The following is a 19,717-nucleotide window of genomic DNA, read 5'->3' as shown; positions in this document are numbered from 1 at the left end:
AACAAACTCAAGTCACCACACAGCCACAGCATCCAATTTACTTTATGTCACTCAAGTTCTTTAGTTCACACGCCAGACACCAATTACTGTCCACCCTGACAAGCTTAAGTAAGTAAGTTAGTTAACCCAAGCAGAAACACAATCACTCCCAACACTCCTTCAACACACTGTCACGAAATACAACTAGCATTTCATAAAACACAACACGCACATCACAAAACACCACAAGCACATCACGAAAAACTACTAATACGTCTGTTTGACACATCACGAAACACAACTAGCACATCACGAAACACATCTTTTATCTAACCTTATCTAACCCCCCTAAGAAATGCCCAAGGCAGCTGAGAGAGAGTCCAACTTTTCAGGTCTGTGTGAGGTCGGATGGTTCACGTGTGGAGCCAACGGATCGCTGTGTGTGGAGCAAAGGTTCTTATGTGACCAAGAGGAAGACTGTCCGGCCGGGGAAGATGAACTCAACTGTTGTGAGTATCTGGTCTTTGTGTGTGTGTGTGTGTGTGTGTGTGTGTGTGTGTGTTAGGAGTGGAGGAGATGGAAGAATGTTGAGGAGGAGAGAGGGAAATTGCACCTGGCTTCCACAGAGACAACATTAGGTTCCCGGGAAGATGTCAGGGAGATTGGTCAGGGCTGGTAAGAAGGGGTGGCAAGGAGTGTCTACCTGGAGAAAGGAAATGAGTCCGAGACCTATTTATGTTTCCAGTTTGATTCCTCGATGAACAACCAAAGAAATTGAAAGTTTATTGTAGAAATTGAAAGAAGTTTTGAGGGTTTTTGTAGAAATTGAAAGAAGTTTTAACTGTGTAGCGAATATAAGTCTTTAATTGTGAGAGAAATGTCACGTTTGTAGCAGCTAACTTCCTTCTTATTAAAAGAGTGATAAAAGATAACATGTTTAAGTACCGTTATTGTCTTGTACCTGTCCAATACCTGTATTTAATATTGTACCTATACCTGTACCTCTACTTATTATTCTACCTGAACCTAATATTGAACCTATTATTGCATTTACACTTACAGATTTTACTTAATTATTATTGCTATTAACGCAGTCTCGCCATCAAGAAATAATGAAACTCTACAAAACACAACGATTTGTTCTTTACGCAGACAATTCCATCACAATTTGTACATTTTTCCTGTTATCTAAATTCCATTATGTTTAGATCAATTAACTGAACAAACACGCCTGGCAATAGTTACTACAGACAGAAATAAAAAAAAAATTTAGATATGAATCGCAGTTCTTTTATACATCACAACCAACACAGTCATCATTCTCTTCTCTTGTTCTCTTCATTTATTAGAAAGTTCTCTCTTCCCTCGTACACAGTTCTTTCTCTCTCTCTCTGTCTCATCTCTAGAGACTCATTATCTCCTAGTCTCTCCTTCACGTCATTGTCTATCTCGTGTCGTCAGTCTTACCTTTCTTCGTTTTCTCTACCTTCTTCTTACGGAAACATGGCGTTTGTGCATCTATCCTTTCTCTTATTCTTTTATCCCGTCTTCTACGTCCATCTTTTGTCCTCTACATGACCCTCTCATCATTACCTTTCTTTGTGATTATTTTCCTCTCAATTACCATCTTCGTTAATGTCTAGGTGTGGCACTAATCTCTCTCTCTCTCTCTCTCTCTCTCTCTCTCTCTCTCCCTGGCCGCCTGCAGTGGACGACAAGGGAGACAGTGGCCTCACCAAGGAGATACTGGACAAACCCGCCATCTCTTGGGAGCAGCGCCACAAGTGTAGTCAGTACCACCACCTAGTGCACCCTCAGTACCACCACCTAAGGCACCCTCAGTACCACCACCTAGTGCACCCTCAGTACCACCACCTAAGGCACCCTCAGTACAACCACTTAGTGTACCCTAATTACCACCACCTACTGCACCCTCAGCACCACCCCCTAGTGTACCCTCAGCGCCACCCCCTAGTGTACCCTCAGCGCCACCCCCTAGTGTACCCTCAGCACCACCACCTAGTGCACCCTCAGTACCACCACCTAGTGTACCCTCAGCACCACCACCTAGTGTACCCTCAGCACCAACATTCTATTGAGATGCCGTTAAAAGGAATTCTCAGCTGAATGGAATTTATGGACAGTATACATATAACATATACTGCATACGGACATCCAGAGAGGGAACACTTGCTATATACTGGGGCTCCCTCTCTCAACTAAATAAAAACTATAAATAAAAAAAGATGTCTTGAATAAAGACGAAAGTCTAAGGTGCTCCGTTGTTTCCCTTTTCCCGTGTGATTTTATCAAGATTAATCTTATCCACGTTTTCATTGTGGATCTACATGAAATATATATATATATATATATATATATATATATATATATATATATATATATATATATATATATATATATATATATATATATATATATATATATATATATATATATATATATATATATATATACAGTATATTTTTTTTTTTTTTTTTCAGGATTAGCCCAACGGAGCATGAGTTAATGACCCACATCAGGGCCTGGGAACGAAAATATAATAATAATAATAATAATAAATTATAATAAATATTAAATAAAAATATATTGTAATATAATAACAATAATAATAATAATAATAATACAAATATTATTATTATACGTAAATAAATACAAAATTTAAAAAAAAAGATCAATAGTGAGAAACGATATATGTATGTTGTGTTGTCAATAGTAAGAGAAACAATTGAGACCCTGCAATTGTGGGTAAAAAAGGCAGAAAGTCAGATCAGCAACCTGGGACTTGGTCACAATTTTGGTGATGCCATACGGCAGCAGGGTCTACCATTAGACAATACATTATGGAGTATATGTATCTATAACTAGTGCCAAATGTCGTATATGGAAATAGTTACAAGATGGACAAGACATATTGTAGAGAATAATATAGCCAGGAACCTCCACCATCAGGCTCAGCAAGGTTGGGTCAGGTTAGGTTAGGATAGGTTAGGTTACGTTGACACTCACTGAATAGGTTAAACTTAATAAATAGATTAAGTAAGTCAGTGGGAATGAACTCAGGAGTCTGGGAGGGTGAAGGTAATGGGACGAGATCTGGTTCGTTTGGGTGAACAAGATCAAACTCAGAGGCGCTCGACAAACATTATTGGAATTTCAGGTATCGGACGTCGTTCAAAGCTACTGGGAAGCCTTCTAAAACCTGGCGTCTAAAATTCTGAATTAGAGAGATGAAGCTTGTTGATTACTTCAAGGTACAGTTCACGCCACTTATAAGCGGCCTCGAACTTCCTAACCGGCAACTTGGCTGGATGCATCCATCCCCCACCTCCAGAAACATACAAACCAGGCACTTAATCGGTGGTCAGCCAAAGTGTTAAGTCAATGCTTCCCCCGAACACGTTAGCATGGATTAAGTTGATGTTCTTCCATTAGTATATGTTTTCTGTCCACTTATTACTGTGTTTTCATTACCTCAAATATATGCATTTATCACCAGCCGTGTCATTCACGTTCACTAGAAATCCAAACCGTGAAACACACACACACACACACACACACACACACACACACACACACACACACACACACACACACACACACACACACACACACACACACCGTCCTGAACCAGCCAATCTTTCAATAAAAACAGACAAAACCACATATGTTATCAACACAACAGGTAACTAGATAAGAATCTTGATATAGAAATAATGAAACATGTTAAGTAGTTTGCCCCCCAAAATTATAATAAGACAACCTTGGATATATGAAACACTGGTTTGATCTCTGGAGTCCCCGAACTACCAACACGTCCAGTACTGCCCAGTAAGACCCCGCCATAATCAACGCTCTCACACTAATACTGAAATTAATCAATCACGTCTGTGGCGAGATACCCAGTGGATACGAAATCTGTCACTGACGAACTGACGGACAGATGACAGACGGATGGATGGACGGACGGATGGATGGATGCATGGATGGTGGGATGGATGAATGCATGGGTGGTCGGACGGACGGACAGCATCATTGCTATACAGTATATCCCCAAGTTTTCGGTCCGGGAGGAATACAGAGAGAAGGAAATTTAACGCCGGTCAACACAGTATAACACGAATGACTGTCTTCATAAAACTTAGAACAATTGTTGTTTTTATGAGAGCTAAGGATAACGTGGCATCCCTAGAAATTACATCAAAAAATACTTTGATGTTCTTGAACTTTCCAAGAGAAACACGGAAGCCTCTAAAACAGGTGAGTGTGATCACTTGAATGGAAGAGATGATGCTGTGACGGGAAGATGGGAGGGGGAGGACTCCGATACCCTCACAGACGGCGTGAGGGGAGGGGAGGGGAGACTTTCACATAGAGAGCTACGGGACCACAGACGACCACAAAGACGGTGTAAGGATAAGGAGTGGGTCCGACGTCCGCGTGAGCCAGTGGGGGCATCACGTTGACTCACTGATAAGGGAGAGACACCGACGTCCTTAAGATGGAGAGGAAAAGTGTAACGTTCCTTTAAAACTGTTGTGGGATGCGAAGGACTCAAGACTTAGCTGATGAATAAAACGATAATCAATGAATATGATAACTTGGACGTACCTCAGATACGGTGTGTTAATGTCCCTCGAAGAATTGTATTAACTCACACTTACCTGGAAAAAGAAAAGAAAAAATCCAGATGAGATTACCTGCCCTCTATCTCTCACACACACCTATATGATTATTCACACTTAACTTACAGGTACAATTACGTCAGAAGAAATGACCTTAACATTAGTTCAATATGTCAAGAACACAACAGTAGTAGTAGTTACCTTGTACTTGTTGTAGCGGGAGCCCTGGTGCCGTACAGGGTCACCTCCTGGCACCGTGTTGACACCTTTATGACACCTCGTGACACTGAGCGACACCTTGCTGTACTCCATGACGCACTTTACACCTTGCGATAGTTCAAGCCACTTTGTACCACTTTACAACATTAATGACACTTTTCGACACAGTGAGACTTTAAAACATTAATGGCACTTTACTGACACTTTACATCAATGGCATTTTACGACAGTTTGAGACTTCACAGCACTTTATGACACCGTATGACACTATTGCATGTTGCTTGGACATTTAATGACTATTTGAGACTTTATGACACTTTATATCACTTTATGACACAATGAAGCTATACGCATTTTTAGGGAATTAGAACACTAACACTTTAGGACACTTTAGACCACTGACACTTCATGACACCTCTGACACTTCATTGCACTTTTCATTGTGAACCAAATCTTACATTATACGACACTTTTTAGGCTTAATGGCACTTTATCAGACCTTTGGCACTTAAAAGCACTTTATATAAAACCTTTGGATATTACATGAATGTTTGTGACAAACTGTAATACTTTATGCCACTTCACGACACTTTATACCACTTTACGACACTTTATACCACTTTACGACACTTTATACCACTTCACGACACTTTATACCACTTCACGACACTTTATACCACTTCACGACACTTTATACCACTTCACGACACTTTATACCACTTTACGACACTTTATACCACTTTACGACACTTTACATCATTCTCATGATACGTATGGGTGTTTTGGGCGCCCACAATTACTTTGTTACACTCCTAAAGTCTTCAGAGCACAAGCACTTCACATCATTTTCAATCTTCATAACACAAACACTTTACAACACTTATAAACAGTTTACGTTACTTATAATACATGTGATCACTTCACAATACGTATGGAAATTTTACGGCACTTGAAAGCACTTTTAAAACTTAAGACCACTTTGAGACACTTATAACTACTTTACGACACTTATAAACACTTTGTGATACTTACAAACACTTCATAATACTTTACTACACTGGCGAACACTTTACGATACTTTGAAGTCCTCGTCAATTTCAGTCTCTTCACCGGCTAGTTGTTAGTCTATAAGCTTCCGTTTACTGTACGTCCTTACCGGCACTAAGGCAGAGACACACTGACACTGTGTACGTCTTCTCTTGTTCGAGGCTTCTTTTCACATTTTCATGAACCCGAAACAGCGAAACGGGGCAGTTTCAAAACATGAGCGAACCAGCCATACCTTGTCCCAGTGATAATTCTATAACGTTCGTAACTAAAACAAATGCATGGATAGGTTTTAGAAACAGTATTAAATATTATTTTTATTTATATATCCATGCTAATGTGTAGAGGGTAAGTGTTGACCTTGCACCTTGACTGACCACTGACTAATTGCCCGTGTTTCTGGAGGTGGGGGATGGGTGGATTCACCCAGCGAAGTTGCCGGTTAGGAATTTCGAGGCCGCCAGTCTGTGTGGCTTGTAAGTGGCCTGGACTGACAAGATGGTGGTGGTGGTTATGTCGCAGAATAAACTTAAAACATATTGACGGATTTACATGTTCAGAATGGATGTTGTTTAATCCTGATATTGTCTGTCTCTCTATCAGCATAACAGCCGTTTCTCTGTTCCAGATCTCAAGCACTACCCTGAGTTCTGTCTGTGCCGAATGGAGACGAGAATTCATTGCAAAAACATCAACCTAACATCAGTCCCTCAAGACATCGATGTGCAAGTTACCAGCCTGTATGTTTGGCACATCGTGTGTGTGTGTGTGTGTGTGTGTGTGTGTGTACACTTAGGCAGTATGCACGAACATAATGTACAGAACTATACGTTACCACAAGGACGTATTTACTCATGGTCGATAACCTGTGTCCATTAACTCTACAGACTATTGGGAAACAACAGCATCAGTCTCACAGCAGAGTCCTTCACCCGTTACCCCAGCCTGACTCTCCTGTAAGTATCCTGGCTTTCTAATGTAGCACAATTCTCCCGTAATAAGAATAGCTATGCTGAAAATAGCCTGACTCTACTGTAAATAGCAATGTTTCTGTGTACCATTGCTCAGGTATACCATTGTTCCCGTGAACCAGTATTCATGTGTACTACTATATGATGTGTACTATTATTGACACGATCATTTCCCAATGCTTAAGAACTTTGTACCAATGTACTTATTTAGTACATCTCTATTCACTATGTTCATACCATTGTTCACCAAGTTTGTACCATCTCTAAAGCAGTGTTTGCCATTGTTCATAAATCTGTACCCTGTACCAATGTTCTCGAGGTTTATACCATTGCTCATGATTTCTATACCATTGTTCACGAAGTTTGTACCATTACAGGCACCTGCAGAACAACGGCTTGACGTCCCTACCAGCTGATGTGTTCAAGCCACTACCTAACCTAACCAAACTGTAAGCTCTCTCTCTCTCTCTCTCTCTCTCTGCCATTTGTTTTATTTTTTCTAACTTTCAGAAGATCCTTAACATGTATAAATAGGAACAACATGTAGCAACACAATAATATAGAATTGTTCATAATCTAAAACTTAAAAGTAAAGTATACACATTAGCCACCACAATCATTATATTGATTTAAGCGTTGAAAGAACACCACTTTTGCTGCAGTTGATAGTGAATAACTTGTACAGTACATAACGACATTCGTGTACACCCCCACAGGAGGCTGGTGTACAGGTGTGTATTCCCCCGACAGGTTCCTGGCAGATAACAGGTTGTCGACGCAGGAGAAGGGGTCGCTGGAGGGCTTGAGGTCAACAAGGACACTGAGGCTACTACACCTCTCCCACAACACCTTCTCTGAGCTCGACCAACTGATGACTCTGGTGCCTGGCCTGAAGACCCTGTGAGTACATCATCCTTCCCTGCCACCTCCATAAATATTCCCTCTGGCCGCCATTTAATAACAAGTGCAGAGTTTAGGTTATGGTATAGTTTATGTTGTTGTGCTGCCTACAGTGTCTTTTCTCGGTAACGTCCCAACACGCACCTGTCCCCGCAGATGGCTCAATTCTAACCTGGTTACCTTGCGTGGTCGAAATGTCAGCCCACATGCCCACAGCCTGAGGGAACTGTGAGTAATACCAACCTGTTTAATAATAATAATAACCTAACTGCAGTTGTATAATAATATGAATAATACAGATATGAAGGTACAGTAACGGAACATTTAGCAAAATACAGATAATTGAACAGGTAATAATGTACCTCTAATGACATATGTTTCCTGTAATCAATATCCTCCCTCTCCAGCACATATCAGTAAACACACACACACACACACACACACACACACAAAGTCCCAGTCACCAAGCATTGTCTGGCGACGTGTCTACATTATTCCTTCATTACGACACTCGGATCTTGTATAGAAATATTGTGTTTTCATATCAGTTGAGACCAGGGCTTACCTCTCTCACGGCAGGTTCCTGGAGGACAACCTGGTGGAGGAGTTGACGGAACACTCCCTCAAGGGCCTCTCAGGTCTGGAAACATTGTGAGTATATTACAAGCTCTCTCTCTCTCTCTCTCTCTCTCTCTCTCTCTCTCTCTCTCTCTCTTGTACTACTCCATACAACCTGTGAAGTTTGCCTTTAGTTTCCCTCACTGAGCTCCAGGTCACCTCCATAGTTTACCTTCTAATACAAGCAGGCGACAATTTCCACCAGGGCCAAGTATTTCCATCGGGGTCAAGTATTTCCATCGGGCCACATACCATCAGGCCAAGCATTTCCATCGGGGCAAGTATTACCATCAGGCCAAGTATTTCATCAGTCAAGATTACCATCAGGGCCAAGCATTTCCAATAGGGTCGTATATTTCCACCAGGCCAAGCATTTCCATCAGGCCAAGCATTTCCACCAGGCCAAGTATTTCCATCAGGCCAAGTATTCATCAGGCCAAGTATTTCCATCAGGCCATATTTCCATCAACAAGTATTTTCCATCAGGCCAAGTATTTCATCGGGGCCAAATATTTCCATCAGGCCAAGTATTTCCATCGTGTCATATTACCATCAGCCAAGTATTTCCATCAAAGTACATTACCATCAGGCCAAGTATTTCCAACAGGGCCAATATTTCCATCAGGCCACATTTCCATCAGGTCATATCACCATCAGGCCAAGTATTCCATCAGGCCAATTTCAACAGGTCAATATCACCATCAGCCAAGCATTTCCATCGGGGTAAGTACCATCAGGCCATATTTCATCGTCAAGTAGACCATCAGGCCATATTTAACGTCAAGTATTACCATCAGGCCAAGCCATTTTCCATCAGGGCCATACATTTCCATCAGGGCCAAATATTTCCATCAGGGCCAAATATTTCCATCAGGGCCAAATATTTCCATCAGGGCCAAATATTTCCACCAGGGCCAAGTATTTCCATCAGGGCCAAATATTTCCGTCGGGGTCAAGTATTTCCATCGGGGTCAACTGGAAAGATTTCAATATGACGTTTTTGGTTATCGGAGTAATCATCATCAGAACACTTTATAAAGAAGACAGGAATAGTCAGTTGTACATCTTTCTACCACCACCACCACCACCACAATAAGCAGACTCTTGCCCTATAGGTATCTGCGTCACAACAAGATCAAAGTCATCTACAGCGGCGCCTTCCAAGAACAGCGTAGACTACTTGAGCTGTAAGTATAATAATCTTCATACTGACCTAAGCTAAGCTAACCTAACCTATCCTAACACTAAACTAACCTAACCTAACCCAATGCTAACTCAACGTTAACGAAAACTGACCTGACCTGACTTAATTCAAACTTCACTAATCTGTAGATATAGTTCGGATGTTTGGGCCCATAGATGGCGCACTGTGAGATGTCTCGGATTCACAGGTTCATGAGTCTCAGGGTTCATGAGTCTCAGGGTTCATGAGTCTCAGGGTTCATGAGTCTCCGGGTTCATGAGTCTCAGGGTTCAGGGTTCATGGCTGGGACGGCGGACTGGCAGAACTCTAATAGGAATTTTACCTTAAAGTGAGAGGAGTTTAAAATCTCCCCTCACCTAATTAATATTTCCCTCATACCAAGGCGACAGCAGACAGGTCTAATACGTCTTAAGGGTATTTCTTAATATTTTTTTTTCAGGTGTTATAGGGAAAATTTTCTTTGATCTTCCACTGTCGAAAATTAATTAAAATTGGGCGGAAGTTTTAGCATTGTGGCCATGTATAACGACGTTTACTGGCCGGAGTAATGGGATTTTTGGGCCACACTCATCTGGCTTCCACGCCCACGCTCTTCTGTCTTCCACGCCCACTCTCTCCTCTCTTCCAAGCCCACACTCATCTGGTTTCCACGCCCACACTTTCCTGTCTTCCACGCCTATGCTCTTCTCCCATTTTACACACACACACACACACACACACCTCAGAGTTGCGGCAAATTCCAATCACAATCCTAAGATGATTCGAAATCCCTCCCTGATTTGCCTCACCCCACTCTACCTCATCCTGCTCCACCTCACTCTGCTCCACCTCACTCTGCTCCACCTCACCCTGCTCCAACTCACCCTGCTTCACAATAATCTTCAAAATGACAAAATTACCTCTGTACACTAGTATGGCATATCACCGCGTACACTACTCAGGATCAATGTACAGTTGCGGACAAGATTCCCTGGACACTTGGCAGTATCTGACATGTAACTGAGGATCATTAGGTGAAGGGGATTGGAATTTTTAAGTATATTATTAGTGTTTTCTTTCATTTTGAGGTTGTAGTGTATGTGACGAAAACAGTTATTGTATATATAACAATCATATACGTGACTCACAAGTGCATGATGCCAGATATTGTCAAGTGCTCAGGGCATTGTGTCTGCAAGTGTACACTGTGAGTCATCTTGTGTGTTGCAGGGAGCTGAACTACAACAAGATCCAGTACCTGCACCCGGACACCTTTCAAGGCCTGGATTCTCTTGTCAGCTTGTAAGTACAACAATAAGGGGCCATCCGAGTTAAGTCTGAATATTCCGTCAAATATTTTCTGAGCTTTGATGTTCAGACTCTGCACTTAGTCCCTTTACTACAGGGACGCCACTTTTGATATTCCATTTGGCTAACACCAGATGATTTTATTCAGCTCAGAGGTGATCCCGTGGGCCCGTACACAAGATTAGTAGATTATCTCCACTAATCACCTAGTCCCTGTCCTCTTTGCACAACAGCTCTTGAAAAATAAAGATAAAAACGGCTACCCTCACTCTTCTCAGCCTCTCTATATAGATGTCCCCCACACCACCCAACAACCTCCACCTCTGTCCAATTACTTCCTTTTACACTTCCTCTAACACCATGACAGCAATGATCACGTTTGACTAATGTTTCTAATTGTTTAATACCTCTCTCGACATAATGTACTGTATAATTATATCCTCAGTCATTTTATAAAAATATTAATCCACTTACTTGATATCCCTGCGTTAACTTTTCATTTTTCAATTTTACATCAGTTTCCCCTCGTCCTTCTTTTTCTTCTTTCTTCCCTCTGTACAGTATTTCTTTTATGTCTGAATTAATGTCTTCTCAAGCAGGTTCAATAACTTTCTAAGGTATTACTTGTACACTCCCATGTACTTGGCAGGAACTTGGGGGGCAACCCGCTGACGATGGTAGAGATCGGTACACTAAGGCGCCTCTCTCGTCTCGACTCACTGTGAGTATGTCAAGATGGCTGCACACTATCCTTTGCTGCCCAAGGAATAAATACCATAATTTATAGCAGTACAAATAGTGATAGTAATGATTTAATTATAGTGGCATTAATAGTCTAGTAATACTGATAGTAACTACTGTATATATGGTAAATTTAAGGGAGGCAGCACTTGTCACTGTGATGGTAATAGGGGTAACAGTAATAGTAGTAGCAGGGGTAAAATTTAATGTGCTGTTTATTAATAGTTGTGATGACAGCAGTAATCTTCAGTCTTGATCAGTACAAGCAAGAAGCAACGAGAGATAATAATTAACACATTTTAAGATATTTGTGAGAAAAAAAGTCAAATGAATTGTAGTATGTGTATGCGTGTGTGTGTATGTGTGTGTGTGTGTGTGTGTGTGTGTGTGTATCTGTTGTACTACTGGATAACTGAGGAACTAGTCTGGTGTGTACGAATGACTGACGAACCAATTACAGTAGTCGGGAACAGCCAGATAATTGATCAGCCAATTAGTCGGGTATGGTTTGATAAAAGATAAATCAATTGGCCCGGTGTTTCCGAATAACTGACACAGGTCAATAATTTTCTCGCTGTTGCCTGGATCAAATTTTATACTGCATATAACTAAGAACATAATGACAAACGATTTATAAATTATGTTGCCCTTCTGTATGAACCACAGCGCATTGTTGCTGTTTACAGTGACAGAATAATTTCAGTGAATAGGATGAAGATATGAGGAGTGACTTACAGTAAATACTGAAGGAAGATGACTTGATGTAAGGTACAGTCGGCTGCACTTCCACCTGCTACAGTGCTGGTGCATTTTGTGAGATGTGGCAATCCTGTGTTTGTTTACATCATATCAAAACTCCCAGAATGGCTCTAAGGAAACTCGTAAAAGTAGCCAGATTAAGGATGCTAGATAAACACTCCACAGAATTGCCACTTCTCACAAAAAACTTAAGTCACTGTACCAGGTATAAGTGTGAGGAACTGTACACACACCTGTGTCTTATGGTAGCCTGTAGGAGAGTTTGGTAAGAAATTAATAGAAGTAAATATTATACTATTGTTGAACACTCCGAGAATTTATTAACTTCCCCGTACGACTTCCCTTTTATTCATTTATTTTGTCTTCCATGATTCCTAGAACTCCCTCCCTCCCTCCCTCACTGTCGCATGAGAAATATGTTTCATTATCCCTGCAGTATCTCATCTCATCTTACAACTCTCTCTTGTACATCTCTCATGCCAGGAGGCTGGAGGGAGCAGAACTGACCACGGACCTGCTGGTGAACTTGTCTACTGGCCTGACCTCCTATCATCTCACCCCCAACGTCTCTCACGCGTATGTACCACTACCTCCATAGCCTTCCTTTACCCCTCTCTTACATTTATCAATATATTCTGCCTTTGTCAAATATCTTTCATTCTTGAAAGTTCTATATGTTATAAATCTGGGATGTAAGGACCTGCCATTAAACAATTGTCTCATATTAGCTCACTGTTGTTCATTTGTGATATGTTCATGTTTACCATACACCAAGACAATGGGTGTGTTAACAAGCAGTGTGGATGGATGATGTGAACTTTTGTTTTATCGCACAATACGTCTACATTATTAGCCGTGGTAGCAGTTTTGTCTATGGTCCCGTCAATGGAGGAGAAAGTCACTCACTCACTCACTCACTCACTCACTCACTGTTGGGGAAGAATTTCTACAGTACTCTGGTCCTTTACCCCAATGTTTAATATATTACTAACAATACCACTTTTCTAAACTCTGGGTTCTTTGTATAGTAAACAGTAAAAGCTTCTGTCCATTTTGTGTTGTAATTCACACTGTCAACTAGTACTTGTTTTACCTTACTGCAGATACTTCAAGAGGTTCCGCTACTGTGGCTACCTACCACACATACCTGACTGCTGGCCCAAGTCTGACGGTGAGTTCTTCCCAACTGGTGGACCTCGCAAGCTGTTACCAAAATTACAATTGATAAGTAAACTTTTTTCTAGCCGGAACAGTTACTTATGTCAGTATAGATGAGGGAATGTCCACGTACCCAGAACTGGTGCTGGAACAAGAACCAATACGTTAATGTTTATATCTGGACAGAATAGAGAAAACTTCCCTTCTGAGATGCTCTTAAAACAGAAATGTACTTAAAGTATACTTTGTTAATTTCTGCATGGTAACAGTATGAAAGTGGGTCCCATACACATGACTGTGTGTGTGTGTGTGTGTGTGTGTCTGTGTGCATGCGCGCACGCGCCTCGGCCAGACACAAGACGGCGCTAAAAATGGGGAAGATTGTTCTTCCACATATTTCATAAATTTGTCATTGTTATTGTAAAAAGATTCGCAATTTTAATTTTGTCAGTGTTAATGTAAACAGACTTTGTGGATTATATTTATTTTATTTCAAGTTGTTTTGATGAACATGATCCTTACCTCTTGAGAATATAATTGCTAAAGAACCTGGACCCGTAAAGTTATACAAAAGGGTGACAACTCGTGTGTTTATCATGCTCCAGGAGGACGTGTATTCTTGCTCACTTTCCATTTTTCTGCCTCTCAACAAAACATCACCCACTGCCCACTCACTATTCACCCCAACCACTCACTGCTCACGTCTCCACTCATCACCTGTTGCCTTCCGTTCATCGCTAACTGCCCATAAACTCTTTCTCTTTCCCTCCCCACTCACTAACTTCTTACCTGCCCCATCCATCCACTTCGCCCTCCCCTACAGGTGTGTCGTCCTTCGAACACCTACTAGTGAGGGTGGAGCTGCGGGTGACGGTGTGGGTGGTGGCTCTGGCGACTCTGGTTGGTAATCTGACCGTTTTGGGCGGTAGAGTCCTGTCTGCCGACGACAACAAGATCCTCTCCCTCTTCATTCGTAACCTAGCAGGTCTGTTAACCCCTTGGGACATATTATTAAGTGAAGGTTTAGAGAAAGAAAAATGCGCAGAGAAACTGATAAAAAGAGGAGCATAAAAATGAGAGAAAGAAAAGGGGAGCAGGATTGGAAGAGGCAGCTAACAGAGAAACTTTTCTCCCAGCATTAAAGTTATTAGCCAAATGATTTCTTTAACCGTACGAGTGTGTTATGTCAACAGTTGCCGACCTGCTGACGGGGCTGTACCTGGTGGCGGTGGCTGTGAAGGACGTGGAGTTCCGGGCAGAGTACCACGAACACGCTTACTACTGGATGATGTCCTGGCAGTGTACCCTAACTGGCATCCTCGCTATGACCTCCTCCGAGGCAAGACTGTTCATCCATCTTATATTAATAAATTATTGATATTCTAATCAGTTTCTTACATTAGTTTTAGGATTCGGATTATTTTGATGATTTTTTAAAGACGAAGACAGAATTTTCAACTCCCACCAAATTGATATACAGGTATACAGTATATTTACGGTATACAGTATATTTACGGTATACAGTATATTTACGAGGTATACAATTATATTTACAGTATACAGTATATTTACAGTATACAATTATATTATGATATACAATGTACGGTATACAGTATATTTACGGTATACAGTATATTTACGGTATACAGTATATACATTGTGTTGAATTTATCATATTTAATTTCAAAGTTGTTTATCTGGACCATCATGTCTGTGTAACTGACCCATGCATTTGACGCAATGTGTTCTGTAATTGTTTGCATGTGTCTGCCTGTGTTAACCCAGGCCTTTGTGTGTCTGTAACTGTTGTAGGTGTCTGTGTTGATCCTGACCTTCATGTCCGTGGAGCGGTGGGTGTGTATCACCTGGCCGTTGGGCGCCCCCAAGTTGTCGTTGACCGGGGCTAAGGCAGCCCTGGGCTGTATCTGGACCCTCGGCATCTTGCTCTCAGTTGCCCCTGGTGAGACATTATCATAGGAGATGGGTAATGTTGATAATGATAAATCAGTAATCACTAGAACAACAACAATAATCAAAATCAAAATAATAATATCATCCAGTCAAGGTAGTGTTTTCGGCATGATAACAGGAACAAACATTCTAGCATAAATGTACAGTACAAGCACCTTTGTGTCTGTATAACAAATGCGACTCTACCACTGTATTTATATCTTTATTTAGTTATTTTTGTCCTTATTATTTTAATAAAGATAATAACCATGTGACAACCCCTTAGCGTACTACTACCGTGGAAAACAGAGGTTTTACGGCACAAACGGTCTGTGCTTCCCGCTGCACCTCGACGACCCCTGGGTGCCGGGCTGGTTCTACTCTGCCATGGTGTTTGTCGGCCTCAACCAGATGGGGTGAGTTGCATATATTATGTCCCAATGTATCACAACTAGAGAGAAGAAATCATCACATTTTCAATTTATACAACACTTTCCCACTTGAAATGCACTGAAGATAATGAGTAAAAAAACAGTATTGTGATTCACTTCCATATTATGTTAAGTTATTTAAAGATGACAATAACTATAGTCTTTTATAATGCAAGGACTTAACTGTTGGTTGTATGTACATTTTAACAGCGTGATGGTGATCCTCATGTCGTACGCGGGCATGTTCTGCAGCATCCGTCACACGCGCGCCAACACACCGCTCTCCCTGGGCGACCGAGAGTTTGCCATGCGCTTCTTCTTCATCGTGTTCACAGACTGTCTCTGCTGGACGCCCATCATCATCCTCCGCGTCCTGGCGCTCGCCGAGATGGACATCACCCGTGAGTAGGAGTTACTCGTACTGGACCTACGCCAAGATACGTACTGTACACGAGGTCATGAGATTAGGCATAACTTACGTTGTTTGACCTCAAAATTACATAATTTACCTTGAAATATTATCAACATGGTAAATTTTGTTATGAGGTCCGTTTTGTGAAATAAATACCCCGGCCTATGAATAAGTTGTAAAAGTAATTATAGTGCTATCAAAGTGTTGAACAGACCACAATGGTTAGTGGCTTTTCAGTCAAGTAGCACACATTATTCACCTGGCGTATCCCCTTCACCTTTGATATTATTTTACCAAGATCATTGTTTTCGTGGCCAACACCTGATCGATCTGCCACGTTCCATCAAAATTAGAGTTGTGTTTTTGCAAATACATTTGTGTATGGAAGGATGGATGTCGGCCTATGTCTGTCTTTCTACCAATCTGTGTATATATGCATGTATGTGTGTGTGTCTGTGTGTGTGTCAGTAAGTATGTGTGTATGTATCTCTGCAATTTAACAAATGGAAAGATAAGTAATACATTCTAGGTCATCATAATGTCTTCGTACAGTATACCTAACCCAATACTATAGTGCCCTGTGCTTCTCCCCCCAGCTGAGCTCTATGCGTACGTGGTGGTGGTGCTGCTACCCATCAACTCCGCCCTCAACCCCTTCCTCTACACCTTCACCACCACCAAGTTTCGTTCTCAGGTGCGTCGCTTCCTGTTAGGTCGAGGGATGTGTCTGTGGCCTCCCCGTCGAGACTCAGGTAGGTGTCGACCACTACATATTATCCTCAGTATAGTATGGTTAGCAAGTATCCACGATCTTAAGTAGTGTCCCCTGCCCAGTGTAAAATCCCTGCCCAATTCTATTAGTAATAAACATTCACTATCAACCTGATTTTAAGACAAATGCTTTATCTTTTATGTTGTCCCCATATGTCCCTTGCTTACTCAGGATTACTGTGAGTTGTTACCCGGACAAACTTCACGTACTCGGTCATTAACCTCACAGTTGTGTATCTCACTAGTGGTAATTTGTCTTTATGTTCCTCCAGTCTTATTTTTCCTTTGTCTCCTGAATCTTCTTTTATTCCTCATTCCCTATTCTTTCCCCCAACCATATGCTTCTTCTTTCTTTTTTCTACAACAGTGCATCATATATAACTTTTTCATCTCGTCTTACAATCACTCTTCCTCTTTCATCACCCGAGTCTTCCTTCTTTGGCTATCCACTTACTGTATGGCTCCCTCTTCCATCTAACACTCACTCACTCTCTTATTTACCTTACCGTCTTCAATCTTCAACAGAGTCAGAGATTACCAGGAACTCCTTCTTCAGAGGTGCAAGTTCAAAGGCAACAAATGGGCGGGACGTAGCCAACCCTCCCAATGGTGCTTCCCACACCGTCGCTGAGATCATGTTAGTTGAGGTCTCGAAGCACTCTGTTAAAGACGAGACCACAAGGGCCGACACTAAAGTGTGAGATCTTCTTGAAGGTCCAGGGGTGACTTAGCCCATCGTGGCCCAGGGGTGAAGGGGTGACTTAGCTCTTTGAAGTCAAGGGGTGACTTAACTCACTAAGGCCAAAGGGTGAAGGGGTGACTTAGCCCTTTGAAGCCAAGGGGTGACTTAGCCCTTTGAGGCCAAATGGGGACTTTGCTCTTTGAAGCCAAGGGGTGACTTAACCCATTGAGGCCAAGGGGTAAAGGGATGACTTAGCCCTTTGAAGCCAAGTGGTGACTTAACGCCTTGAGGTCAACGATAAGTTAGCTCACAAGACCAAAGTACACCATAAGGAGGTGAGACAACCCATCGAGGCCAAGGGTTGTCTCACCTCTCAAGTCCAAGGAATAACTCTCTCCTCGAGGCCAAGGGATAACTCACCCCTTGAGGCCAAGGGATAACTCACTCCTCGAGGCCAAGGGATAACTCACTCCTCGAGGCCAAGGGATAACTCACCCCTTGAGGCCAAGGGATAACTCACTCCTCGAGGCCAAGGGATAACTCACTCCTCGAGGCCAAGGGATAACTCACCCCTTGAGGCCAAGGGATAACTCACCCCTCGAGGCCAAGGGATAACTCACCCCTCAAGGCCAAGGGATAACTCACTCCTTGAGGCCAAGGGATAACTCTCTCTCTCTCCTCGAGATCAGGGATAACTCACTTGGTGAGGGATAACTCACTCCCTCGAGGGCCAAGGGATAACTCACTCCTCGGGCCAAGGGATGGCACTCTCACCCCTTGAGGCCAGAAATTTCTCCTCCCGAGGCCAAGGACCAAAACTCTGCCTTGAGGCCAAGGGATAACTCACTCCTCGGGCCAAGGGATACTAACTCTCACTCCCTCAAGGGCCAAGGGATAACTCACCCCTTGAGGCCAAGGGATAACTCACTCCTCGAGGCCAAGGGATAACTCACTCCTCGAGGCCAAGGGATAACTCACCCCTTGAGGCCAAGGGATAACTCACCCCTCGAGGCCAAGGGATAACTCACCCCTCAAGGCCAAGGGATAACTCACTCCTTGAGGCCAAGGGATAACTCACCCTTCAAGGCCTAGGGATAACTCACCCCTCGAGGCCAGGGAATAATTTGCTTTGGTCTTACAAGTTGCATCATTTCTGAAAATTATGGAAAAAAATTAAATAGACCTCAAAGTGACAGTACCCTTGAAGTTAAACTGAAATTGACAGGGAAAGTGAGAGTGACAGGGGACATGAAAATGACAGGTGATGTAAGATATATGTGAAAGTGACATATGTATAGTGTTCTGGTGATTATGGGAAAGTGATGTGAATAGGAAACTTTAAGTGAAGATGACCGTAGTTCAGGAGTTAAAGTTAAAGAGACAATAGGGTTGAAATGACAGTCTCTAGAGGGTAAATCTCTACAAGACACACAGACACCTGAGACAAAGGTTGAAAGTAACGATAGCCCTCTGGATTAAGTTGAAAATTATATTAACCCAGTAGTGAGATAGGTGTTCAGAATAAATATAAGAATTACAGTAATTTCGAGTTTGATGTTGAAATGGAAAATATTACCAAAGTGAAAGTTAACTAAATGTTGCAAAATGATTATGACAGTTTCTTGATGACAGTTATAGTGATGAAGTGAAAATGACAGCGATGTTGGGAATTGAAGCTGGTAGTAGTGACAGAAATTCACGATCACAGGGATTTAGGTACTATCGTGCACAAAAGTCGTGTCCACTACCCAGCCAGTGAGGTTTCGAATAGCCTTGAGTCTGAAGTTTCGAAACAGCTGGGGGAAATGCCATGGTCGGCCAACAGATGTCGCCCACTGTAGTGTGTGTGTGTGTGGGGGGAAAGAGGTGGGGTTTGTCAAGTAACAGGCTGTGTGTAGGTGGAACTAGGTGAAATATAACATCGAATTCTGCAACACTGATAACA

The 19,717-nt window shown here is 42.1% G+C and overlaps 1 protein-coding gene across 1 annotated transcript; it reads left to right on the top strand.

Annotated features, from left to right (window-relative positions):
• The first annotated feature begins 334 nt into the window (after positions 1 to 334).
• LOC121871141 (relaxin receptor 2-like) lies at positions 335 to 17,850 on the top strand. The gene is made up of 20 exons (XM_042373284.1): positions 335 to 488; positions 1,688 to 1,768; positions 6,517 to 6,628; positions 6,776 to 6,844; positions 7,237 to 7,308; positions 7,610 to 7,759; positions 7,916 to 7,987; positions 8,339 to 8,410; positions 9,493 to 9,564; positions 10,791 to 10,862; positions 11,518 to 11,589; positions 12,852 to 12,944; positions 13,472 to 13,539; positions 14,350 to 14,511; positions 14,720 to 14,865; positions 15,339 to 15,486; positions 15,763 to 15,892; positions 16,118 to 16,308; positions 16,916 to 17,071; positions 17,616 to 17,850. The coding sequence occupies exons 1-20, from the start codon at positions 335 to 337 to the stop codon at positions 17,789 to 17,791; spliced, it is 2,268 nt and encodes a 755-aa protein (XP_042229218.1). The 3' UTR covers positions 17,792 to 17,850.
• Positions 17,851 to 19,717: the final 1,867 nt, after the last annotated feature.

The sequence above is a fragment of the Homarus americanus genome, unplaced genomic scaffold, assembly GCF_018991925.1.
Source record: "Homarus americanus isolate GMGI-L3 unplaced genomic scaffold, GMGI_Hamer_2.0 scaffold40565, whole genome shotgun sequence".
Classification (NCBI taxonomy): Eukaryota; Metazoa; Arthropoda; class Malacostraca; order Decapoda; family Nephropidae; genus Homarus; species Homarus americanus.
Note: the sequence above shows the minus strand (reverse complement) of the source record. Positions and strands in the feature narration are given on the sequence as shown.